At 38.7% G+C, this 26881-nt stretch overlaps 1 protein-coding gene across 3 annotated transcripts in view; it reads left to right on the forward strand.

The window, feature by feature from the left end:
• The window catches only part of dock11 (dedicator of cytokinesis 11), a 137966-nt gene that overhangs the window by 109799 nt on the left and 1286 nt on the right, over window positions 1-26881 (forward strand). For all 3 annotated transcript variants that reach the window (XM_088649079.1, XM_088649076.1, XM_088649078.1), the window contains 6 exons: window positions 1468-1581; window positions 2922-3068; window positions 6749-6959; window positions 11286-11476; window positions 15606-15706; window positions 16189-16327. In XM_088649079.1, coding sequence (XP_088505205.1) covers window positions 1468-1581; window positions 2922-3068; window positions 6749-6959; window positions 11286-11476; window positions 15606-15706; window positions 16189-16327 — 903 coding nt within the window. The remainder of the gene's footprint in view (window positions 1-1467; window positions 1582-2921; window positions 3069-6748; window positions 6960-11285; window positions 11477-15605; window positions 15707-16188; window positions 16328-26881) is intronic.

Here is a 26881-nt window from a genome sequence, read left to right on the forward strand (position 1 = left end):
AGGGGAAAGGTACACACACAGGGACAGGGGTTACAGTGCTGCACCTTCACTAACACACACACGAAGGGAAGAGACTGTCTCCCAGCCTCCATCCCACTATATACAGTCCCGTAGTCCCACCCCCAGGTGCTGTTCCCAGCCTGCCTTGCGTGCGCGTGGCCAAAGAAATTCAAATTTTTTCTTCGTATTGCTCCTTCATAGTTTCTAGTTTGGATTTTGTTATTCGAAAGGTGGCTACCAATTCACCTGATTTTGGAGTATCATATTTTCATAAAAAGAACATTTTTGAAAAGAGATACAGGTATATTCAGATGCATTACAATAGTGGTGTCATCTTAACCATCTCCAGCTAAACACCAGCAAGACTAAAGAAATGGTCATGGACTTTTGAAGGAATTGTGTCAGCATGCATAGTCTGCAAAGGAACAGGTAAAAGCTTATTCCGTGCTGAAAGGAAAGAACACCTGAAGAAAATTCCACAGTTGAAATGTTGTTTCTTTTCTTTCAGCGTGGAATAAACCTTTACCTGTTTTCCTGTTTTTTCAAGTTGTCAGTCTCAGTTTTGGTGTCCTTTTCAGTGGCAGTGAAGACAAACATTGCAACCTGTTTTAGAAATTGACAACTGCTCTTACTGACTGTTATTAAAAATGAAACCTGTAATGTCATGCATTAAAATATATTTTTTTACTGTCATTTCCTAATTTTCCTGGCTTTCTATGACATCAGTGAGGGCCTTTCCTCTACTTTATCATTGTTGTTCTTCCCATACAGAACAGCCCCCAGTAAGCTGTGAAGTTTAAATCTTGTATAAAGGGTGGGTGATCTGCGCTTGCCAATTTTCCGTGTGTGGGCTATATCCCCCCACACACACACACACCCAAAAGTTAAAGATTCTAAATGTGCAGAAAATAGAATCTGTCCCCTCTCCGTTGCCAGGGTCCTGACTGAGACAAAAACTGGAACCTGACACATGAACGAAGGAAAAGCTGCTACTTAGATTTTGAAGATAAGAGAAAATGTCTGTCCAGACTGTCACAGTTTATGCACAAATGAAATGTAACCTCGACGTCGTCTTTTCCATAGGAACTATGTCTGTGGTTGTCAATGAATTCAACCATGTGTGCGTCAATGGTAGTTAACCGGTCAAAATAGATTTTCAACTGCAGTTAGATCTTTGTGCACAGGATCTTTTAAGCATGCTGAAAGTTAGAATTAAGAAGGAGCAGATGGGGATCCAACTGCACATTCACATGTTCCCATCTGAATTTCACCCAAATCACCTGTAGGTAGGTACCAGGTACAGATACGAAGAGGATTGGGAGCAGTCTTCCTCTGATACTGGTACTGCCACTGTGGTATCATGTACAATGTTGTTCAAAATTGATTGTCTTCTTTGCTTTAGAGAAAGATAAATAATGTTTTTAATAGTGTTTTTTTTTCTGTTGTGTGTTTTTATGTGATCTACAGAAACTCAGTCACCTGTACAACACACTGCATCGTGCCTATACCAAAGTTATAGAGGTGATGCACTCAGGAAGAAGACTGCTGGGAACATTTTTCAGAGTTGCTTTCTATGGACAGGTTTGTTTTTGTTTGTTTTTTCCCCTAGTTTATCATTAGAGCTTAGCATAGGTGCATTATCACACATGTGCAGAAAGTCCTATATGGAGTATATCAAGAAGGAAAATCTTGAAAGAGATTTCATAAACTTCCTCTATGTGACCCAAATCTCTCAGTATATTTACTATTATTAGTTCTGGGATTTAATCGAATCCTTAAACTAATAACATCCTTAGATAAATATTTATAATCAAATTTGAAGTTTGAGCTAATACTAGATTTAAGGGTTCTGATATGTAACAGAGCATATGTAGCTGCAGCAAAAAGCAGAGTCCCTTATCAAGGAAATGTCAAGCTGATGAGTAACCAGCTCACCAGCTTGCCATTGTAACGTACAGTTCTTTCCAGACCCTATGCGGACGACACAATCCGAAGAAGTGGGGAAACACTAGGAAAAAGTCATGCAGGGATACGGGGCTGAAAACAGGGGGGTGTGTCCAAAGTGCGCTGGTGCACGGGGGAGGTGTGGCCTAGGCAAGCAATCCAAAAGGAATCCATAGAGGGAATCCAAAAACGCAAGAAAGTCCATAGCCAGGTGATCCATCCAAACAAGGAATTAAAAACACGAACCGGGTCGGAACCGGCGGACAAGGAACAGGAACAGGAACAGAGGTTAAAACCTTAACGGGGCCAGGCGCTTCCAGGTCCCGGACTCGCACGGTGCGGAAACCAGATGCAGAGCCAGGCTGAACGTCAGCGCCTGGCTTTTAAGGTGGGCTGGGAAAAGGGGTCAGGTGCACAGAATTAAGTCTAAAGTGAAAGGGCTGGAGCACCCTTAAGGAGGAGGGACTATAATTGTGACAGCCATGTAATAACAGCCATGTTAATAACAGAAAGCTATGTTATTGTCTTGCCTTGAAGGATGTGATAGACATGTTAAAGGAACTTAATCTCTCTTGTCTTGAACAAAGGACTCCAGTAATTAACTTGGGTATAAATATAGAACACTAGTTAACATAAATGGATATGAAGTGGATTGTTATTCAGTCTAAAAATAGAAAAGATGTCTTTACACAAAGGCTGTTGTTGGCTGAAATACAAAAGTAAGCCAGGCTGGTGCAGGTGCATCAAGAAATGACTAGATGAGAGCCTAATATCAAGTATCAAACAAGCTGTGAATTGCCTCAGGTGTGTAGGAGGGTTAACATATTTAAGAGAAGAAATTGAGGAAAAACAAACAAATTGAGCTGTGTTAAATGCTGCAATTAGTTCAGCAAGCCTGAACTAATTATGTGATAGTGTACTTTGGACATGCTGCATCTGATGGTGATAACTGTGTAGAGTCTCATTCTCACTTTCAGTGTTTCTTTGAAGAGGAGGATGGTAAGGGGTACATCTACAAAGAGCCCAAGTTGACAGGGCTCTCCGAGATCTCGCAGAGACTCCTGACTCTTTATGGTGACAAGTTTGGTAGTGAAAATGTGAAGATTATACAAGACTCCAATAAGGTAAACCTTTCATTTTACCCTGGACCTTGGTTGAGTTAAAAAATAAATGGTGTTCCCTGTAGGCCACATTGTCTGAGAGATCTTCATAACACTTGAATAATTAACATTGTTACTTAAATATATTCATCAATTATTTAGAATACACTGTATCAAGCAGAGGGTGGCATTGTGGTTTGCATTTCATGCCTTGCAGTGCTGAGGCCCTGGGTTTTGTCTGCGGAGAGCTTGTCTATTCCCCCTGTGTTCTTGTGGTTTTCCTCTGGGTGCTCTGGTTTCCTCACACAGTCCATTAACGTACTGGTAGGTTAGTCAGCTTCTGGAAAGACTGGCGCTGGTGTTAGTGTGCATGTGTCTGTCTGACCATCACATTCAGGGTGAGCCCCTCTGAGGTCTGTTGGTTTCTGATATAGTTTCCAGCTCCCTTTGACCCTGAATTGAATGAAGTGGTTAGAAAATGGATGGATGTACAGTAGCAAATAATAAATCTTATCAGACTTTTGGAATCATGGACTATAGTGTTTCTACGCATTATTTATTTCCTGTACATGACTGAGCAATGGACACAGAGTTTGTGCAATACCACCTCTAAAAGTCAGAATAGAGCTATTCAGTATATAAAAACTAGTAGACGTTTGGCTCTTTTTTTTCACCAATTCTTCAAAGAAGAAATTAAATGAGCCAAAAGCTAATAACATGGAATATCTCTGTTGATAACCCACTAAAGCTATGCAGGTGTGAGCCTGGTCAGTACCTGGATGGGAAACCTCCTGGGAAAGTTAAAGTTGCTGCTGGAAGAGGTGTCAGTGGGGCCAGCAGGAGGCTGTGAATTCTACTGCTGGTGATGGGGACACTATACTGTAAAGAAGGAGCTGTCCTGTGGATAAGCTGTAAAACCGAGGTCCTAAATGTCCATAGTCATTTAAATTCCCAGGCGGTTTCTCAAAAACAGTAGGGGTGTCTCCCTGGTGTTCTGGGTGAATATTCCTTTGGCCTTTACCAATCTTGGCCTCCTAATTATCCCCATCTATGAATTGGCTTCATTATTCTGTTCTTCTCCCCTCTGATAACTGATGTGTGGTGACTGGTGCACTTTTGGCTGCCATCACATCATACGGGTGGATGCTGTATATTGGTGGTGGTGGACAGAAATCCCCCATTACTTGTTGTGCTTTGAGTGGAGTGTCCAGAAAAGCACTATATAAGTGAGGCATTTTTTGGCTGAAGGACAAAGTTCTGAGACATGCTCCCAAGCCCTGACATTTCTGTGACAAACTGGTCAATCTTTTTTACTAAAAAAAAATATTTTGTTCGGGGACCCTTTGATGCTGACCCTTTGATGATGATGTAGGTTACAGGAAGAAGTGCTGAAATGCTTATGCTGCTATGATGATACTGCAGTGTTTAAAACCAATCATATTTTGTATTACAAATTAAAAATAGCTCACAGGAAATTGAGAAAATTACAAACTTACATATGATATCCTGTGTAAAGGAAAACACTTCTTGCCGAAGTTTGACCTTACGGTTAATACAAGATACCATATTCCGGAATTAAATTAATCATACACACTCATCACTTGTAATAACAAAATATTGTCATTATTTGAAAAATGATTTAGAATATTAGATATGAGCGTTCAGATCTCATTAACAACAAAAACTAAGTGATATGTACTTCAACCAATATTTAGAACCTCAATGAAATTTAAAAAAAAAGTCTTTGCACTTGAGATTATAGACAAATGCTGTCAGAAGATTATCATGAAGCACCATGTAACACCATCTGCCATTTGTAAAGATTTTCAGGCCAGAGAATGTATTCTTGGGGAGCTGTTCCATGACTGTACAACACCCACTGTTGCACAACAAAGTATCACCCTGCTGCTCTCAACTGGCTACCCTCTGAAGCTAAGCAGGGTTAAGCTTGGTCAGTACCTGGATGGGAGACCTCCTGGGAAGCTATCGGTGCTGCAGGAAATGGTGTCACTGGGACCAGTGGGGGGCACCCACCCTGCGGTCTCTGTGTGTCCTAATGCCCCGGTATAGTGGCGGGGACACTATACTGTAGTGGGTACCGTCTTTCGGAAGAGACATTAAACCGAGGTCCTGACTCTCAGTGGTCATTAAAGATCTCTGGGCATTTCTCAATAAGAGTAGGGAGTTATGCTGGTGTCTGGGCCAAATTTCCCCCCTCAGCCTTTACTGTGGCCTCCAGATTGTCCCCATGTATGACTGGCTTGCACTTGCCATGGACTGGCGCCCCATCCAGGGTGTACCCTGCCTTGCGCTTGTTGCTTGCTGGGTAGGTTGCTTCCCGCGACACCGTATGGTATTAAGCGGTTTGGTAAATGACGTAACAATAATTCTTCCAAATTACCATAGCTATTGGAAATTAATACAAGAACATAACCTGTCACTTCCTATAATAATAAACTATAATGGCAATTAACAGCCTAAAAAAATAAAATAATTTGGCATGTGTATCCCCTTCCACAGACGCAGAACCCGTTCTACTGATAAGCATATCTGTTGTTGGTCAAGTTGCTGACACTTGATCTCATTATGTCAATGGAGGTACGGCTTTGTTCAGGCTGGTTTTCAGAGCATGTAACCCAACCTCCACTTTGTCAGGAAGCCTTCTTTGGCAGTACAGTTGCAAGCATTTGAACATACAGTACCAGCCAGCACTCTTCAAATGTCATTTTGCTATTAATGCATCTATACCAGCTGTACTGCACATTTAAGTGTCTAGGTGTTATTTTGGCTATGATGAAGCCATCTTTTGGTGTCTTAGTTGGGGTCTTCTGGACTTCATCACACACACTGCCTCATGTTAATTGATCCAGTGTCTTGGCAGATCTATACATACAGGCTTGCGTTTCATTCCTGTCATTCTCTCCCTTTGCCAGACAAATACAGCTCTTTGGACTGCAGAAATAGAGCTGATTTTAAATTGCATATTGAAGTCCTGGTGTGTTTCTTGAGCTTTTTTAGCTAAAAGCAAGTTAAGATTGTCATATAGGTGTTTCACATTGATCTTGTTTCTTGCTTCAAAGCAATGCTTTGAAATTCTATTATTAGGAAAGAATAGGAACATAAGGGAACACGTACTGTATGTGCATGTCAGTATCAAGAGAGTGCACTACTTAGTTGAGAATATTTTTTCTAATATGACTTAGCTGATTAACAGCATAGTGCATGGCATCACATATGTGTAATTACAAACATGTTCACCCGAGGTCCTGCTGGTGGCAGTTATCATACTGTATTTGTCCTTGTATTAGGATTTTATAACGTTGCATTAAACCAGATCAAAGGTTATCATCCTTGGGCAGTTTGAAAAGTTTTTAACTTTCCTTTAAAAAGCTTCAAGAAATGACACACCATTTCTTAATGGTGTGACTTAAAAGAATTTGCAGTCATTAAAGAAAAATAGTTTCTGGAAACTATCCCACATACAGTATGTATGTGGAACAACTGTAGTCCCTACAGGAATGAGCCATGCATTCTGTTCCCCTACAACAAACCTGTTGTCTGTAAGTACATTTATTACACCACCTTGAAATGTTTAACTTCTGGTCAGGTCTTCCTAGTCAGAAGCAGTCCTGATGTACTGTAGCATCTATAATATGTAACTGTCATAACTGGTAAATTCAAGGATGTTTTGTTGTTTTTGACAGGTGAACCCTAAACAGCTAGACCCAAAGTATGCATACATCCAAGTAACCTTTGTCAAGCCTTACTTTGATGAGAAGGAGCTGTCAGAGAAAAAAACAGGCTTTGAAAAAAACCACAACATTAACCGGTTTGTGTTTGAGACTCCGTATACCCTGTCGGGGAAGAAGCATGGAGGTGTTGAAGAGCAGTGCAAGAGGAGAACCATCCTGACAAGTAAGTTCTTCCTGCAGCTACATGTCTGCTGTCTTTGCAGTATAGTGAGTAAACTAGCTTTTGGGATGTGGTTTTTGGCACAGTGCTTAACACCATTACAAGGGAAAACCTTTTACATCTGTTTTTTACATCTGCTTCTTTATCTTTAGTGGCTCAGTAAAGCAAGTTTGACCGGTTTTAGAAGACATTTAGTTCTGTTGTCGTCTAGTAACACTAGAATCAGCCGTCTAATAGGCAAGATGTCAGAGGTTCCTACTACACAGTTCATATCCCAAACATAGCAACTGACTGTCTGTGTGTTACCCTGAGAAATATGCAATTCCTGTCAGGTAGTTAGTACTAATAGTCCTGTCCAGGATGTATCCCATCCCGTGTCTGTTGCTTGCTGGAATAGGCTTCAGCTCCCCCACAACCCTTTATTGAATACAACAGTTATAAAATTATTGCAAGTTTAGACAGTGACAAAATATGGAATGTTTGCAGGGGAGGGTAAATATTTTTGCAATGCGCAGTATACAGTATATGCCAAAGTAAATGCAAAAATAATACAATAAATTCTTTTGAAGTTCTCATTTAGAATATGTTTTTCCTCATATGATTTGATGACAGCCACCTTGTTTTCTTGTTTTAACCTGCCAGACTTTACATGCATCCAAGTTTATTGCTTTTGGTTTTATTTAGTTAATAGGATTACAAAAGCAATAAAATGTATATGTAAGAGTCCATCATTTATTAATTGAGCTGTATCTATACTGCTTCCAACATTCTTACACTAGGTCTGTATATGGTACAGATAACACAAGCTCCTCATATTCTTCACCAGTTCTTTTGTTGTGAGCACTACAGCATATGGACCAATGAAACTCTTTAACCGAGTAATGTGTTCAATGTGCCAGTTAATGAAATTAGATTTTAATTCCCTTCTGGTCACATATTTGATTAAATCCAGTACTCACACTGAGTATCAACTATAGAAGAAATGGCAGCCCAGACCATGCCTTATTTGTGATGTTGTTGTACCTGGGAGTGTTGGGGCTGTAGAGCCCTTTGTACGTCTCCACTTCAGTAGTAAGGTTTGGGCTGCCCATCTTTGAAATGGTTCTGGGACTCAGTTTTTCCCTGAAAACAAACAGGATCCAAGAAAACTGCCGTTGGGATACCATTTTGGAATGGTAAAAAAAAAGAAGGATGGAGAGCCTTGCAGTTAGCAGCACACTGCTGAGCTCTATTTTCACTGCCAGGGTAGATGGCTGCATTGACTCAAATGGCCACATGATAGAAATGACACACAGACAACAAACATGGGGAAAAACACTTCACAGGTGCTTCACAAATGTGTAGATTCATTGCCATTTCATTGGAGCAGCTCCAATAACAGTGTAACATCTTCATCCATCTTATCCATTAGCAAATTTCTGCTAGGTTTCTGGAACTAGGTGCTTCAAACTAGAGCATCTTCTCCACAGTGTAGAGCACAAGGCAGGGCCAAACCCCAGATGAAATTCTAGTTCATCACAGGGTATGATAGCATGCAGTTCTGGGTGGGAGAATTATGGCTATTTGAAATGTGTACAATCTTAATCACATCTAGGGTCAGCCAGTGGTGCTTTCTGAGAAAGCAGGTTGAGCTCTACAGCCAAGATATGTGTGGGTTAAGCCTGGGTCACTAGCCATCTGTGACTGGGATTCCCTAACTGGGACAGTTGTCAAAGCATCACTAAAGTAATAGTGGGCTTTAGTTGCCGAGGGATCTCTCAGCTTTTAGCAGGACAGAGACCCCTGTAAGTTTCCAAGGCTTTCAGTGATTTCATTGATATTTCACCACTCCTCCAACTGGAGCTTAGTCTCCTGCAAGGCACTGTGGAGCTCCCAGCATGTCAAGAGATGAATGGCTTTGATATACAGTAAGGGCACAGGCAGAGCTTGTCTACAGGTGGATGCTGCACATTGGTGGTGGTGGAGGGGAGTCCCAATTACCTGTAAAGCGCTTTGAGTGGAGTGTCCAGAAAGTGTAAGAAATTATTATTATTATTATTATTATTATTATTATTATTATTATTATTATTATTATTATTACAGACCTTCATTCTTGCAGCATAAGGGTTCCTGATTCTAAGCAGAATCATAATAAAAACGGGCAAAACAGTAAAAATTGTAATTATGAACAAATCCCAAAAATATTCGAGTAAGTACTGTTGCTGTCAGCGTGCGTAGGCTGCAACGAAACAGGTATTATTCCATGGTGAAAAGAAAAGAGATACAGCTTTTCAGCTGTGACACCTACTTCAGGTGTGAGGGAAACAGGGAATAAATAAAACATGGAAGAACAGAAGACAGAGTAGTTAAGAAGGGGCATGAAGCAGGTGGGAATGAGTGTTGAAACTCAGAACAGGAGGAAAAGTGGGGGATTTAGAAGGGATTGAGTTGAGAAGGGAAAAGATTTGATCGTAGTTTCAGGATCATTTTAGTTTCAGATGTCTTTCAGCAATAGGAGTTCTGAAACCCCCTTGTGAGGAGGCTGAAGGAGAGATTGACAAGATCATGGTTAGAGGTGAAACTATAAGGCAACTATCAGTTTAGAGTCTAGAAAGATTTGGAGGGACTAGATAATGACGGTATCAGTTACATTTAAACTGGAAATTTTTCTGTTGAATTGTGCGTGTAGCCTTTTACTTTAATGGTTTAAACCACTATTCTAAGCATTGATCTTACTCAATAGTGTTACTGTACCTGTTACAGATCAGACATGTGTAGTTTAGCCTGGAAAGTGTTTGCTGTTTATCTCTCAGACTGCGGCTAGGGGCTTCTAGCTAGAGCATTCCTTTGGCTTAGTTCTTTTCATAGTGCGTTAGGTTATTTCACGAAAAATAATAAAAAGAGGGAGGACTGGATTAAATCATAGTTTTGACTCAGCAGCTGGCTGTAAAATATCTGCTTTGCTGCCTTTCAGTGCTTTCAGTTTACATTTTCAATTAACAATGCAATGCTGCAATCATACAGTACATTAGGTTTGGAATTACTGATTTTCAAATGGATTGGAGTGTCTATTTAATTCAGGACATAAACAAATTAATGACAGCTCCTTCAAATGTACTGTAATCTCGATTGGTCTCTGAAGCTAAGCAAGACCTACAGTATACTTAACAATACTGCCAGGGGATGTTTAATGCCTCAAAAGTCAGGGCCTTGGTTTAATATTTTTTCCACAGCACCGTACAATATGGAGGCATTCGATTGGATTTAAAATTTTGGTCCAGAGGGAAGAGTGCCATATTCTAGTCCACCAACACAATTTACAGCAGCAACCTGGTTTTCCCTGGATATTAGGGATCACCAATCCCAGTACTGAACAGGCCCATCGTTCATTCCCTTCTGAGCTCTGACCATATCAGGCTGTGCTGTGGAAATGCCACTGCCCCTTTAAGATTGCTGCTGCAAAATTATCTTCAGGCATTGTCAGCGTAGAAGGGTATAGTTGACAAATGTCTGACGGCTGACTGCTGTTTTTTTAAATGAATGTTGCTGTTTGGAACAAAATTAAAAAGTGTATTGTTCTGGAGTGTATTGGTATATGCTGGGAAAAAGGCTTGGTTTCACTGAATAGAAAGAACATTTTGGAAAACTTAATGCAGGGCATGTAACAACCCATACAACTGCTGGAGGATTCCTAAACACCCAAAATAAAGAAGTCCTTTAGTCTGTGGTGTTTGCTCAAAGTGAAACTGTGGCCTGGCCTTACAGTATATTACAATATTAATCATTTAATCTTATCCACAGAAGATACAGTTCTGAAAAGTTGCATTGTCTATTCTGTTCAGAATAGTGAGGTTAAGAAGCATTGGGCTATAAGACAAGGGAATGTTGTTTTCTTTGTTTTGTTTTTTATTTTTTTTTTAAAGGATGGCAGCTAAATGAGAAACAGAAATTCCTGGTACCCATATGGGGCATGCACAGAACAATACAGGAAGAAATTTCTCAAAGCTGTTTTCTATTGTGTTTCCAATTTGATTACATTATTTTCAATTTGTACATTTTCTTCAAGTCATTATCAAACCCCAAATAGACTGTACTTTTGAATATGAAGTATTGCACTACCTAATATTTTCATTGTGTGTTGTAGTATTATTTTTGGAAAAACTATTTTTTCAGCTTGCCTTCTGGGTTTCAACTAGAAACATTCACTGTAAAATAAACTCCTTTTGCTCTGGGCTAGAAAACTTCTGAAAGTTGCGCAATTTTTAACAGTGCCACATAAATCAGTTTCACTTCAATAAATATGTTTTTCTTATTGAAGGTTTTAAGAAAGGTGTTTTCTCCCTTCCCCAGCCACAAATACATTCCCATATGTGAAAAAGAGGATTGCTGTCATGTATGAGCATCAGATGGACTTGAAACCCATCGAGGTGGCCATTGACGAGATGCAGGACAGAACAGCTGAGCTGCAGAAGCTGTGCTCTACTTCAGAGGTGGACATGATTCAGCTGCAGCTGAAGCTGCAGGGCTGTGTCTCAGTGCAGGTAATGTATGTGTGAGGTGTCCAGCTTGACTCTGCCGTGTCTGGCAGTGCATGTCTGACAAGTGTTGATCCAGTACAGCAAAACTCCGTGTGTAGGATGTGGGGCATTTGAATGTAATTGAGAACCCAGCAGGAGGAAACTGCTGTAAATGACTTACTTTTCTATAAGTCTGTTGCACACTCCACTTCTAAACAACCATAGCAATTGACTGATATGTGTTGGTTGCACCAGTACTACTATATCATACAAGTGCCCAATTAGTGCACACCCATGACAGCCTGGTCGGCACATATGCAAATAAACATCTGTGCTAAAAGCAGTTCTGTAGTTCGGAGGGTTAGATCTTCTTTAAATTCCCTGGGGACTGTCAGCAAACTCTGTAATACACCGACAAATCAGCATAATACATTTGTGCACCTCTGGGACTACTGAGGCTGACATTAAAAGATGTTTCTAAATTGTTTACCATATTTTTCAGTTTCACTGTAAGCCCAGTCGGTCTTATGTCCTGTGATTAAGATTTGATTTAGTCACAGGAAAACTCCATACACATTGTTGCCTTGTCATGGCCTTAAATAACACATTTCACTGATTACCCCCAAGATAAAGACTAAAACTTCTACACTAAACAGTGAACTCAAGTGAATTTTACCAAGAAAGCCTGCCAGTCAGGGATGTTGACCTTTGCGTTGACTTGATCAGTGTGCGTTTTGTGGGGGCTGGTCTGTACTGTATTTCTTATACAACTTATGCCCTTGCTGTTATTGTTCTCTTCCTGTGCTCTATCTAACATATTCATTCTGTAAACAATAACAGCCCCACATCTCAAAGTTCTGGGCATGTTTAATTTTTAAGGCAGAATTATGGCCAAAATCAAAGTTCTCCTGATAACAGAGACATAACTATAGTTATTAGTGACGGTAAAATACTTATTAAGCTTTATATATATACACAGTGAAGTGAAAAAGAAAGCATGGCATCTTCTATGTTTTTACATATTAAAACATATCTGACCCTCACCTAGTCCTCACCAAGTCCTAACAGTAGATAAATCTAACCTCATGTGACACATAACACACAGCTTTTACTTTCTTTATGTATTAAACAAAAAAATCAGCCACCATTCAGGAGGTGTGAAAAAGTAAGTGCACCTTTGCTGCTTGCATCTCAGTTAAGAAGCTAATCAGAATCGGGTACTGCTTAACAAATGCGCATAATTAGTTTATCATCAGGAAGTGCTTCCACCTGTATATAACATCAGAAACAGTCAGTTTGGTCTGGAGCATCCATGTTTGTAGTAACACAACAAAAGATATCTGTGGCAGTCTCAGAGAAAGAATCATTGCTGCTCATCAGTATGGGAAGGCTTATAAAGCCATTTCCAAACAATATGAAGTCTATGTGAATCTGAAGAGAAAGATAATTTACAAATGGAGAAAGTTCAAGATAGCCAATCTACCTTGGAGTGGGTGTCCCAACATATTTACCCAAAGGTCAGACTGTATGATGCTCCTAGAGATTGCAAAGAATGCTAGAGTTACTTCCAGGGATCTACAGGCCTCTGTCAATATGGTAACCATTAGAGTTCACAATCCTGCCATTAGGAAAAGACTGAACAAGAAAGGCTTTTGTGGAAGGGTAGCCAGGAAAAGAAAAACCCTTCTCTCCAGAAAGGACATTCCTGCATGGCTTAGGTTTGCAAAACAGCACATGAATAAACCACAAGACTTCCAGAACAATGTCTTCTGGAAAGATGAGATCACAGTGGCTTTGTCTGGCAAAATGATACAGTATGTTTGGCGGAAACAAACACCGCATATTACCAGAAAAACAAATTGTCAAGCACAGTGGTGGAGGGGTGGTGATTTGGGCCTGCTTTGCAGTCACAGGACCTGGATGCTTCACAATCATTGAGTCCACCATGAATACCTCTCTCTACCAGTGCATTGAAGAGGAAAATGTGAGACCATCTGTCCAACAGCTAAAGCTTAGTCAAAACTGGATCATGCAACAGAACAGTGAACTGAAACACAGGTGACATAAGAGACTGATAAACTCTCACAGGAAATGTTTACTTCATGTTATTGCTGCTAAAGGGGGTTCCACACATTACTGAATCACGGGGTGAAGTTAATTTTTCACACACTGAATGTTGGCAGATTTTTTTTTGTTTAATGACTAATGACAGACTGAAATTTATGTGTGTGTTATCTGTCACATGAGGTTAGATTTATCTACTCGACTTGGAGAGGATTAGATGAAGGTCAGATACTGTACGTCTTAATATGTAAAACCATAGAATCGTAGGGGGGTTTACTTTCTTTTTCACATCACGTCACTCTGTTTATCTTTAATATAAAGTTTTGTTTTAAATAGCAGAATGCATAGCTGCATAGCTGCAATAGCAGTATTTAAATATTCTCGATTGTCGATATTTATATATTAATATAATATTAATGTTTATATAATACTATATTTATTTGGGCAGTCGAGCTCATCAGACAAAATTTCTTCAGAACAAAATAGAACTCCCGCTTTTCCTGACTGTATATGATGAAAGTCTAGCAAGAAGTAGATTTCCTTATTTTTTTAATTTATATTTGCTTTTCATATATTAGTGTGTTCTGAGTTGCCTACATTGTGGAATTGCTTTGATAAAAAATGTGAGCTTCCCAGTGTAGCATAATTCTTGGACAGATGTCCAGCAGGGCTTGGGATAATGTGGCAAAAGAAAGTTTCAATCAATACAATAAACATTTATTATTTTAGGATGAAAGTTGCTTCAAACTGCATTCAATGTGTAGTCAATTTGTTCTGGGGAGTGACGTTTTGCCAAAGGCCAATGACTAAACTTCCATCTGTGAGCTGTGAGGTTTTGTCATTGTGTCAGCTGGAAGGGAAATAGTCTTTTTGTACTATGTGCTTTTTACTGTCTAACACAGAAGGCCTTTTAACCAGTTCCTCCTGTCAACTCATTTTCCAAGGGTTTCCTGGAATTCTGAATGGACAGGAAGGGTTGAAAGCAGGCCCTCGATACTGACTCTTTGCATTTATATCGCGCTTTTCACCCTAAAAGATCCAAAAGTATTTTCCATAAGGGGGGTCCACTCATCCACCACTGAAGTACAGATCCAGCTGGGTAACATACAGCATCCCCACTGCAAGGAGATCAGGTGGAAAAGAAAGAAACTTCTTCATCCATTGGATTTAGGGGGAGCTCTTTGGGATGGCCAGATTAAGCCTAAAGTGGAATTCAGCCAAGACATTGGGATTGACCACACTACAAACAGTGCAGTGGGATCTTTCATACCCAAGAAACTAGGACCCTAGTTTCATGTCTCAAAGTCATGTCCTAAGGTTGACGCCTCCTACAACACAGTGTTCTCTGTTCATCCTGCAGGTTTAGAAATTCTGGTACAGAGGACAGAGTGCCACCTACTGGTCCACCAGCAGCACTTAAAAGAGCAACCTGATCCAGCCTTGTTTAGCTTCTAAGATCTGATTAATTCAGGCTGCATGGATGTCTCAAATGATGCTTTCACAACCATTTAGTTATCTGATGGCATACAGGTGTTCTTTTTAACCCCAGTGTCCAATTAAGTGTCACACGTGTGTCACCTATGACAGCAAATGCATTTGGGATCCTTTGGGATGAAAAGTTTAGAAATTTGAGAAGTTGATTAAACAAGGCATGCTGTACATGGAAAACGTGTGCAGATTGGCTTTAGTAAGAATCCAAATGGATGACATGGTTTATCAGAAACGATTGAGTCCTATAGAGATTCTAGTCTGGCATTTTAAATATATCACTTTTGGTTGTGCACAGTTGTGAACTGTCCCTCTCATGTTAGAAGATCCCAGCATGGTAACTTCAGTAACTTCAACATGTACTGTAATTATATTGTTCTTTAACTTTTACATAACTGACACACTAGCAAGCAGTAGTTGAACTGGTTTGATAGGAATTCTTAATCAGTTGCTACTGGCTTCTCATTTGTAGTGAAACAGTTCATACTGCCAAAGTTCTTAAAGTAAAAGCTAGTCATCAGCCCTTAAGAAAAACAGTTTTTTCATCATGTTATATTTGTTTGTAATATTACATTTTTTATTTATTTTTTTTAAATTACAGGTAAATGCAGGACCCATGGCTTATGCAAGAGCATTTCTTGATGCTGATAAATCCAGCAAGTATGGAGGCAAGAAAGTAAAGGAGCTGAAAGAAATATTCCGGTATGATTTTACTTACTGCTTCATTTTTGTCCTTTATGAAACAGTCAGCACTATGGTGCACTACCTTTGGTGTATCCCTTAAGGCAAAAGCAGACCTGTCTAATGTGTTAATTCAGACAGCCACAAGCATTTACAGACCATGATTGACAGGTAAACAGAATGAAGCATAATTCAGGTCTCAAGAATGCTTCAGGCTGTCTACTGAACCCACTTTGTGCAGAGCTGACACAATGATCCACATGTGTTGGATCAGTTGGGACACTTGAGAATATTTAGGAATGGAACTAGAATTTCCATCTGTCAGCATCCATGTCGTGATGTGCTGCAGCTGTTTTATACATGTGTATATTTTGCTTTATGTACTGTATGTTAAACAGAATGTATTGAAAAAATTGAAAATCTGGAAGATATATTATAAATGAGTTGTGTGTATATGAACATTTATTATATTCTAGTTTTAACTTTGCTTGTTGTTTGTATAGGAAATTTGTACAGGCTTGCAGCATTGCTCTGGACTTCAATGAGCGCTTGATTAAGGAGGACCAGTTTGAGTACCATGAAGGACTGAAATCCAACTTCAAAGACTTGGTCAAAGAACTCTCTGACATCATCAATGAACAGGTCAGAAAATGACAAATCAAACGTGTTTAATTTTTTTTTTACACACCTAGTTACTGTAGGTCTAACTAGGTCTGTATGACCTAGCTACTAACCTAGGATAATACTTATAGTAAAGATCTACCAGACAGAAATCTTTAAAAATTCCAAAAAGATATTTGATTCCAAAATGTACAGCTTTTAAAAACCTCATAAGGATTTTTATTTCCATCCTGGAATATTGTGGAGAATCTTATGTGTGTGAGTTAAATGGTTAACAACTGTGGTTGAAGTGTTTAAGAAGCATAAACAAAAAAGATGTATAGTAACATAATCTCTTCTCTTCTTCTTGACATAATAAAGTCATCCAGTTAACAGCAGCACTAATTTTGGCAATAGAATATAGAGATTTGTTGCAGTATCCTTTGTTTCCATTTCAAAGAACATACATCTCTGTTCATGTAACTACCCCACAATATTTGTGCAATTCCACTGCATTATTTACAAAATTGATGTTATGCATTAAGATCTAAAGCACAAACATATGTTTAAAAATGATAACCTCATCAGTAAAAATTAGCAATGCAATGTCTGTAGCACTGTTGCTATTTCCATAGATGGAATTCATTAAAGCAATTATCTGAATAACATTTACTGTAGGAATAACATAACATCTAGGAATTCCTAGAGACTGCAGTTTCAGATCTCTCTTTTCACGTTTCATCTGCGAGTGTGTTTTAGCTTCAGAAAAGCAGGCACACATTCTATCAATGTAAGTTACTTTCTTCTTATTTCAAACCAGAGAACTAGTCTGTAATGTTTAACTTTTGTTCTTTCCAAATGCTTTGTGTTGTATCTATTGTATTAATGTGGTATAAATCCCAGTAACACCTCACGGTGAACTATAATGGTGCCAGAAGGCAGTAAATCAGACAGCCAGTGTTTGTACCAACTTCATGGGCACCGACAGGGGCATCACAAAGTTTACCTCTGTCTTTCAGTACTAGAGTCTGGCAAGTCTCAACTTCTTCTTAGCCTGCAACTGTTTCAGAAATTCCACTGTCTGTTGTGTCTCTTGGACGTGACTATTTAGGACAGATCCAACTTTTTCCCACATTTCTTGACTGGACTCTGTTTTTGCCTGAGGCTTTTTATGCTCTTGTTGCTATGTGAAATCTAGAATGTTCTTAATGCTCTCTTAATCATGCGAGTATTTTCCCAAAACATTTTAATGCCCTTCTGCTCTATCGTTTATTTCAAGTTTCAGTACTTTTGTATTCTGGTACATTTCCGGGTTGTGTTATAATAATAATAATAATAATAATAATAATAATAATAATAATAATAATTGCTTACACTTATATAGCGCTTTTCTGGACACTCCACTCAAAGCGCTTTACAGGTAATGGGGACTCAGAAACAGTCAGTTTGGTCTGAAGCATCCATGTTTATAGTAACACATCAAAAGATATCTGTGGCAGTCTCGGAAAAAGAATCATTGCTGCTCATCAATATGGGAAGGCTTATAAAGCCATTTCCAAACAATATGAAGTTTATATGAATCTTCATTCTCCACCACCACCAATGTGCAGCATCTTGTTCAATGTTCAAAGAACATCAATGTTCTTTAAAATAACCATGTTGTCTCTTTTGATATGATCTGTTTGAATGGTGGGTTAGGATGGGCTTTTTCTCCTATACAGGACAGCCTTTTCTGGGTAAAAGGAATTTCTGAGTTATTTACAAAGCTGATTCCACTGTTACATGGATCTGAGTAATGTCTTTTAACTTTGAGCATTAATGTTTCCAATGTACTGTACCTAACAACCTGGTACATTGTATTTTTATCATTTTACACGTCTGAATATTTTAGACTGTTTTATGGGCAGTTTAAGATGTACCTGTTTATCAAGCAGCAAACGTTTTTGAAAGGTATTTAATTTGGAACAGATTATAAATTGTAACTATTAATCTCATCCACTGTGGATGATAGGACTTCTTAATAAGTGTCAAGACTTCAATTTAATTATGTATGAAGTAACATAGCTTGAAGGGTTTCAAAACAATGCTTCACAAAGGTATGCTTCGAGGTGCAGTTTTCTAGGTTTGTTAACTGATACTTCCTACTGTATGTAACTTCAAAAACATAACTTCAGATAAGTACATTTGCATGTATGAAAAAGTATTCAAAATTGATGTTGCAAGCACGAAATGCAGAAGTGACAGTTGAAATATTATGATAGTGGCACTCACAGTGGTTGCCATCTTCTTTAGTTGCAAATGTTCATTGCTTTTTTGATTTCCAAATTTGTTATTTATTTTTATTGAGTTAATTTTTATTTTTCACTGAACATCAAGTGATTTTCAGTCAGATTTGTCAATGATTAACTATAACTGTCCCCTCATGAAACTTTTTTTATCCACATAGTTTTCAAACTATGAAATTCATTTAACAAAATAGATATGTTAAATAATTTAATCAATTACAATATGTACAATAAATCTTACATTAAATCAATAAATCAACATTGTGATCGATTTCCTAAATCCCACCCTACCCTAAATTCCCCAGTGTTCAAGAATAGGTATAGTGAATCATAAAAGACACTCTTAATTCATGCAATCCAGACTGTTAAACAAAGCAAATACCAAACCTAACAGCTTTGTAATGCTGTGGGCTCGGTTGTTTATCCGACTGAATTCTCTCTAAATCACTATGTGCAGTTAATTCACATGACAAATTACTACTAATACTAGCAATGTCAAATTTTAGAATATTGTTTTACTTTTCTGTACTCAATGATTTAAGTCATTAAATTCATTCATTGAAGTGGAATTTGATTATGGCCTTCAAATAAGTACTATTGTTTTCATATTTTGCTTATTGTGCTTGAAGCTGTATGTAACTAGCACATACTAAAATGCACTTTTGCTTCATTTGTGTAGTGTGGTTTCATGTGCTAAGGGTGAATATTTTAATGTTTTTGGAAAGCGTGAAAGTAAAAGTTATTTGACTTGAACTTTTTCTACATTTGCATTGCTGTACTTGTATGGAAATTAATTCTGATCCTGGCTTTACATACAGTACACTACCTGGCTTGTCAACAAGCAGTGTCCTTTTGCTTTTATACTGTATCTTTCCTAGTTGACACATCTGCAGTGCTAATCATATTTTAAAATATACCTCAAGTTTGATTTATCAGCAAATGTAGGTTTTAACTACCTAGCAACGTGAAGAGGTTGTGGGGCTTAGAAATCTGTTATACGTGGAAACTACAGAGAAACAGATTTTGCTTCATAGTGAAGCCCCTCACTAATGTAAGCGATTCTTGCCTTGTGCTCAGAAACTGGGAACATGGCAAAAGAAAGCACTGTTCTGTGCAATTCCTCACTGAAAACACTGATGCCAGGAAAGAAACGCGCTTACTGTAAAGGACTAGAACTGGCCAGCCAGCCAGTTATAAAAAGTGCATGATTTTTCTCTGTGTACAGATGCAATTTGCAATTGGATAATTTCAGAGATCTCTGTACAGTTATGTGCCACTGGGGGGGGGGGGGGGGGGGGAGAAGCACAGTTCATCCAAGAAAAAAAGACTGTTCCAAATGTTTTCCTGGATATGCATCAGTCTTTTAGGAATTTGTTAGATGTGGGAGTTTAACAGCAGAATAATTTTCAAAGCCCCATGTTTTGTCATTGTCAGTAAATGCTTTCCCATTTTCCAAACTATGATGAGTATAAAGTCCAGTCCACACCTACTATAACTCCTACTTACTTTTAGTAGTTGCCATGGTATAATAATAATAATAATAATAATAAAATAATAATAATAATAATAATAATAATAATAATAATAATAATAATAATGCATGTTTTTCTATGGCTGGGGCTATTTTTACCATCTCTTTTCCTAGGTGCTCTTTTATATCTGTTTAGAATTTGCCACAAAATGAACATTACTGTCACCTCTCTTGGTGTTATAAGGGTAAACAAAAAGCTCACAATCACTCACAATTTCCTGGGTGTCTGGCAACATGCTACTAAAGATTAAGCATAAAACATTCTGCCAATTTGGATCATTGGCCGATGTTTTAGCTATACAAACATTACTTGTTCTGACATAACTATCCAGTAAGAATATTTTTATGGAACAAGTTAAGGTTTATTCCATGCTGAATAGAGAAGAAAAGAAACACAAGGTTTTGGCTGTGGAGCTTCTTAGGGTGTGAGAAAGAGAGGAAAGTCAGCAGCTTATTAAGCATGGGAGAACAGAAGCTGGGAGTGGAGAGGAGAAAGGGTGGGCACTCAGGTGGGTCGAAGTCGAGAGAGGTGAAGAGAGGTGTGAAGTCAAAACCTGCAAATGAATAGAGAGGATTGGAAAGAAACAAGTATAATGTATAATTTTCAGTCTCTTCCTTAAAGTGTCAATGAAGATTTCATTGAAGGTTTAATTTCAGATAGGAATCCACGACAATTACATGGGAATGGCCTCAGACATTGAGTTTTTTATTATGTACAGATACAAACATGACCAGTAGGTAATGCAGAATAAGAACTTACTAATTACATACGAAATTATTACACTCATACCTTAACAGACACGTTTTCACTTCAGTTGTGTGTTGGAAATTATTGATTGTATGTTGCATAGTAGTTTATATTAAATGCACACAGTGTTACACACTTCACTGCCACTGCTGCTTACAGTATCTATCTTGCCTGTAATTTTATGTTTCCATTATCTAAAGTCAGCTATCTTGCTAAAGTCCATCGCACGTGATTCGAGACACCTGTTCATGTGGAGTAGCGTGCTCTGCCTGAAGTCACTACAGAAAGGAAAACGTCTCCAGTGTTCATGAAACTTGCCTTATACAGCCACATTTCTTTCCTACGAACTTTTAAGGAAAGGAGTTTCTCTGCCACAAGCCTTGTCAGGCAGACAGCAACCTCACAGACACACCACTGTACTGCAGTCATATATGACTTGACATCATTAAATGCCAAGAGGAAGGATACGCTGTAAATGTGATAGAATGTGAACAAAGAAGTTGTTGACACATTGTTGCGAAATGTGCAAACGTATAAATCTGTTTTCATAAACCCACAGTTTAAACCTACCCATTTTAAGTTTATAAAGAAAACTGTTTTCTGATATTGGCAGAAAAAAACTCACCTTAAGACCTCCAGGTTTTTGCTTTTCTATGGTTTGGCCTTTTTTCTGTGTTACACAGTGGTGTTATAGCTAATGATAAGTGTTCATGAACAGCATACAGTAGGTGCACAATTCTGATTAAAAAAAATGCCATTTAATTTCACTGCTGTTTCTAAAATGTAAATAAGGACATGAACTATGAACAGAGCAAAGCTTCCTGGTGATAAGGAATGACGGATAAGATTAAATAAAGGTCACTTGTTCTTTCAAGTACTTTCTGAATTTGCATATACAGTACAGTATGAAGTGTTTCTGCAGTAAAGCCTGGGGCTTAAAGAATATACCATATATTTCACCTAATTGAGTATAATCCACTGGATTGTCAAATGCAGTCAAATGTTTTTTAAGTTGTTATAGGTTTCAGTTTTGCTTTGAATTGCATCAGATATATTCCTGGAAGGAATGATTGTTCTAGAGGCCATTGACAGTGTCAGGCATTAAGAGGGCTTTGCATAATTCTCCTGTCCTAGCTAATGTGCTTCACTGCAGCTTTTTTTCACTTCCAGTACTTTTCTGATTTTTTTTAGTGTTTTGATTTCATTTATAGTTTCATATTATTGGCTGAATTACAGCTGAATTTTTGAAACAAGTCCAGTTGCACAATGTGTGCCAAAGGAAAAAAATGATGATGATAAAAATTCAAATAAAGTCAAACTTACATTGTTTTTAAACTATCCCATGACAGAACATTTCAGTTTACACGCCCATGCTTTTTGCCTAGAGGCAGCTTATTGAACAAAATGTGTTTTTTTGTCTCAAACATAAAAAAAATCAGCAGCGCAATAAAATTTGCAAGGTTTTAAAAAACTTAGTTTGTCAATGTCAACATAATTTGTCTTTATGGTTAAGCCCTTTCAGCAGATGTAATACTAGTCAATTTATGTAAGAAGCCTCCGAAATGAGCAGGTTAAGGTGAAATAGGCGAAGATTGCACAAATGAGGTCGATTAAATAGTAACATGAGTTCCACTTTTTTAAAATACTTTAGAATTGCATCAGTTTGCTAAGGACTCTGGAAAGCACCTCTTAAACGGTTGCAATAAAATACATTTAAAAATAGTGTATGGAAAAAAAAACAGGTTTTCCACCCATGGCCATTGTAATTGCAAAAAGAAGGAGATATCACTTGTATCAACAGAGAAAATTGTAGAATGAAAAAGTATTTCATAGTATTTCACTAATCTCTTCTTACAATGATTTACAGTAGGCACAGGTTCTAGGTGATCTAAAACTTGGCTAGTATATCCTCTTTAACAGAAATGCCTGTTGCTGTGGTGGTAAAACTTTATCCACTCTACATTATTTTGCCTCTGGGTTTTTGCAAACTGTGGCAGCAGCTGCTGGCATCCACCAGGCTGCAACAATCAGCTGCCCTTGATTGAATTGTTGCTTTTATTCCTGGACACAAATTCTTGTTTTTCCCTCAAAGCAGGTCTGACCTACTAGCAATGCAAATATATTTCCGGTTTCTACAACATTTAGAGAAACTGATTTTGTATGTGTGCGGCATAGTCCTCCTGCTCATTCTGAACATTTGTAAAGAAATAGGAAACATGCCTTATGAACATCTTAGTCAAGTAGCCCTGCTAAATTCATGACTCGTTCATTAAGAGCAGCCTCATTATTAACCAGATGAGGGAAGAAACATGTGGAATTCTAAGCTCCATAGTTTTTTTTTTTCTGCTATCATCCTTGTCATGGCTTAGTGCCAGGTTATGTGGGTGTGTGTGTAGCAGAGCTAGTTCGGATATGGTGACACCATCGCCCACCCTGCGCATAGCAGGGACCTCAGCTGCCTGGGCTGAGGGAGGTCTCCTTTAACTCATGTGGCTGGTTCCCTGTTGCGTTACGCCGGAGACCCGGGTTTGCGCCCCCCGGTGTTGCAGGACGAAATGGGCGGGGTGCAGCAGCGGAGGGCATGTGCCCGCGCGGAACCGCAACGGTCCGGGTGAGCCAGACTGAGATGTTGTCCCATAAGTGGAAATGGAGTGGTGTGGAGGATGATACATCAGGCTAATTGCAAATTACCTACCACATTTTTTTTTCAGAAAGCTGTTGCTAAGCTCGCAACATGCTTCACAGATATTTAAATAAGTGGACTGTGATTCTTCTCATTAACATATTTCCTCTTAGTACAGAGGACAGTGTTTATATTGCACATTATACTACAATTTGCAGTTGTGCTGCTATGTCTGCACTGCAACAGGCCTCTCTTAGCTCCGCTAGGTCAAAGATTACCAGCACCAAGCTACAGTGTAGCTTTTTAACATAGCGCATAGTGAGGAAGGTGCTGTATCCATGGAAACAATGCTACTGAAAAGAAGGACTAAGACTACACATTTCTCCAAATTGTCTTTTGTTTTTAGACCTACTTAGGAAAACAACAACATTAGAAAAAAAAACTTCTCTTGCTCCATCTTGTCAAACCCTGGATTTGTTTACAAAAACCAAAAGTTTAGTAAAAACATCTTGCTATAAAGGGCATTTTATCAGCTTGGCAATATTTCAGTTTGCATGTCTGTCACTGTGGATGTATACTTTAACTTGGAATGCAAAAGAAAACAAAATGTTATCCTGAAAATTGCTGACTTTATCTGCTGAGCAGGCCACCAGGAGGAGAGGAGACACTCTTGTATTTGTCTCTTCCATGAGATGAAATCTGCAGCATTCACAGGTTGCAGCATGCCTTGCTTCTAAAACTAAGGTGTTGATGCAGGGGTGTGTCAGGATTGTGTGGGAGGTGTCAGGGGAAAGTTTCAGCAGTATTATTTGGTGTCACAAGAATAGTTCACCAATTCTAAGAATGTGACCATTTTAGTTAGTTATGGAATTAGAAGGAAGTATTTAGAGAGACTGTGAAAAGATTTGTTAGGTCTGCTCCTGAATAAGACTGTCAAAACATTCTGTTTTATAGGAAGCTAACATAGAGCTGGCAGCCTAGATACAAAACACTTGAAGAAGAGCGGATAACACATTGTAAACCATTCTTTTCCTCTTTTGGGGTTCAATCCAAAACGTAGGCTGAAGGTTTGCAATTGGTGGCTGTTAATATCAGTTTTTTTATTATTAAATATCAATTTAGAAAATAATATTAAATAATTAAAAACTAGTTTAAGGCATTTTAAGATTCCACTACATTGAGAATTCCATGTAGTGCTTTTAATAAATAGCAGAGAAATAAGGAATATATCTTTCAAGTGGAGCAGGGTTATTGGATGTATAATAGTGTGTAAAACAACTAGAACAAGTACTAATTGTGCATAAAATACCTGTATCAGGTCCCTTCGCAGACTTCTACGTTCAACACTAAAAAGGTTCTCTGAAAGAACTGACCCTTTTTAGTTTAGATCAGAGAAAACTGTGACGGGACCTGATACAAGTACAGTATTACAAATCCTCAAAGGCATTGACAACATCAGTCCAATTAATTCTGATGTCTGCTGAATGGACACTGAAATGGGACACAAGTCAAGTGGAAACTAATTGGAAACGCATTTAAAGGGTGCTTCTTTAATAATAATAATAATAATAATAATAATAATAATAATAATTCCTTACACTTATATAGCGCTTTAAAGGTAATGGGGACTCCCCTCCACCACCACCAAGGTGCAGCATCCACCTAGATGATGCAACGGCAGCCATACTGCGCCAGAACGCTCACCACACATCAGCTATCAGTGGGTAGGAGAGCAGAATAATGAAGCCAATTCATAGATGGGGATTATTAGGAGGCCATGATTGGTAAGGGCCAATGGGAAATTTGGCCAGGATGCCGGGGTTACACCCCTACTCAATTCGACAAACACCACAGAGTCAGGACCTCGGTTTTACGTCTCATCCGAAGGACAGCACTTGTTTACAGTATAGTGTCCCCGTCACTATACTGGGGCATTAGGACCCACAAAGCCTACAGGGTGAGTGCAGGTACTGACCAGGCTCACACCTGCTTAGCTTCAGTGGGCTGCAGCTGTGAGATGCAGGGTCCTACCCAGTCCTGTGGTTAAAGGGGATACTTTAGATTCCTTCAAGAAACACTTAAATGAGACTCTTGGATCAATAAGATACTACTGTAGCTATACTATACTACTAACAGATAGGCTGAGTGGTGCCCTCTTGTTTGTAACCTTAAAATAAAGTTTAAAATCTTGATTATTTAAATGTCTGAGACATTTATATATTTAGGTATTGTTACAATCCTTATTTCCTTTGTTTCTTGACTGTCAATGACCCTTAATCATTAATCCAGAATTCAATTAACCATGGTAACCAGAGGATTCCTTTGATCAGTATGTCTCAGTCCTAGTACAACTCAGTAAACTCTTCTTTCTTTGAAGCTTTAAAGAGAACTGCAAATGTTGACACTAGCTATTGTAGAGTCCGTATTTCACCACCCCCACCTAGCTGTAGCAGTATAGCCATTGTAAGGAGCATATGAAGTCTGTTACTCTCCTTAAGCTAGTGTCACACTACACAATTTTTACTAGGATTTTCAGTCGTAGGCTTCATCTACATCATCGTAAGAAAATCACAGCGAGTTGCAGAGTCACAGTTAGCGCCAGTTACCGGGCTCGTCAAACTTTGGAGCCAGCAGAGTTGTCTGTTCGGTGTTTCTTGTTTGTCGTTTCGTATTGCTGTTTGTTGTTTATTTACTTTCATGTGGTGCTCCTCCTCTTATTCCGGTGTGCTGCACGTTGATTGGCTGCCAAAGTGAGGCGACCTCGCGGTACTTTCGCAGCGCAGTACAAGATTTGGAACTGTGATGAAAAGTTTTGAGGGAATCGTGTAATTAGTCACCCCCTGCGATTCCTAGTTGTATAATTTGACACCCTCTAGGACAGAAAAGGCAGCAAGATTCAGCAACTGCAGTCATTAAATTTGACATGCTCCCTGGCTAGAAGTCATGTCTAGTCATGTAGTGTGACGCCGGCTTAGTTATAGCACGGACTTGCGTGGAAATATGACGACACATGAGTTTTCGATCTTCCTGGTGAAACAGAACTTCTTCCAGGTGAATTTCCTTTTTTGAGTGTTTTAAGTTATTAAAAAGCTCCGAAGCAAAAGTTTTAAGGAGGTTACCGCTGACAATGCTGTATCTTTATTATAGTTATGATCTTATAAAGTCAAGATCGAGGCAGTAATTAATGTACTGTAATTAAAGCCAGAAGCAATAACCAGGAAAAATTCCACCAAAATGGACTTTCCTGTGCATGTTAATTGAGGTTATAGAACCTCTGTGTCTCCTTGTTGGAAACTGAAACACTGTGACCTGAGGAAACTGGAGGCCTTCAAACCTAGCATGCTGTTTGAGTTTATCTGGCATGTAAATCCTCAATAGTGAAAATTATTTTAAATTGAAGTTACTCAAA

Source organism: Lepisosteus platostomus, chromosome 10 (assembly GCF_059453375.1).
Source record: "Lepisosteus platostomus isolate fLepPlt1 chromosome 10, fLepPlt1.hap1, whole genome shotgun sequence".
NCBI classification, from domain to species: Eukaryota; Metazoa; Chordata; class Actinopteri; order Semionotiformes; family Lepisosteidae; genus Lepisosteus; species Lepisosteus platostomus.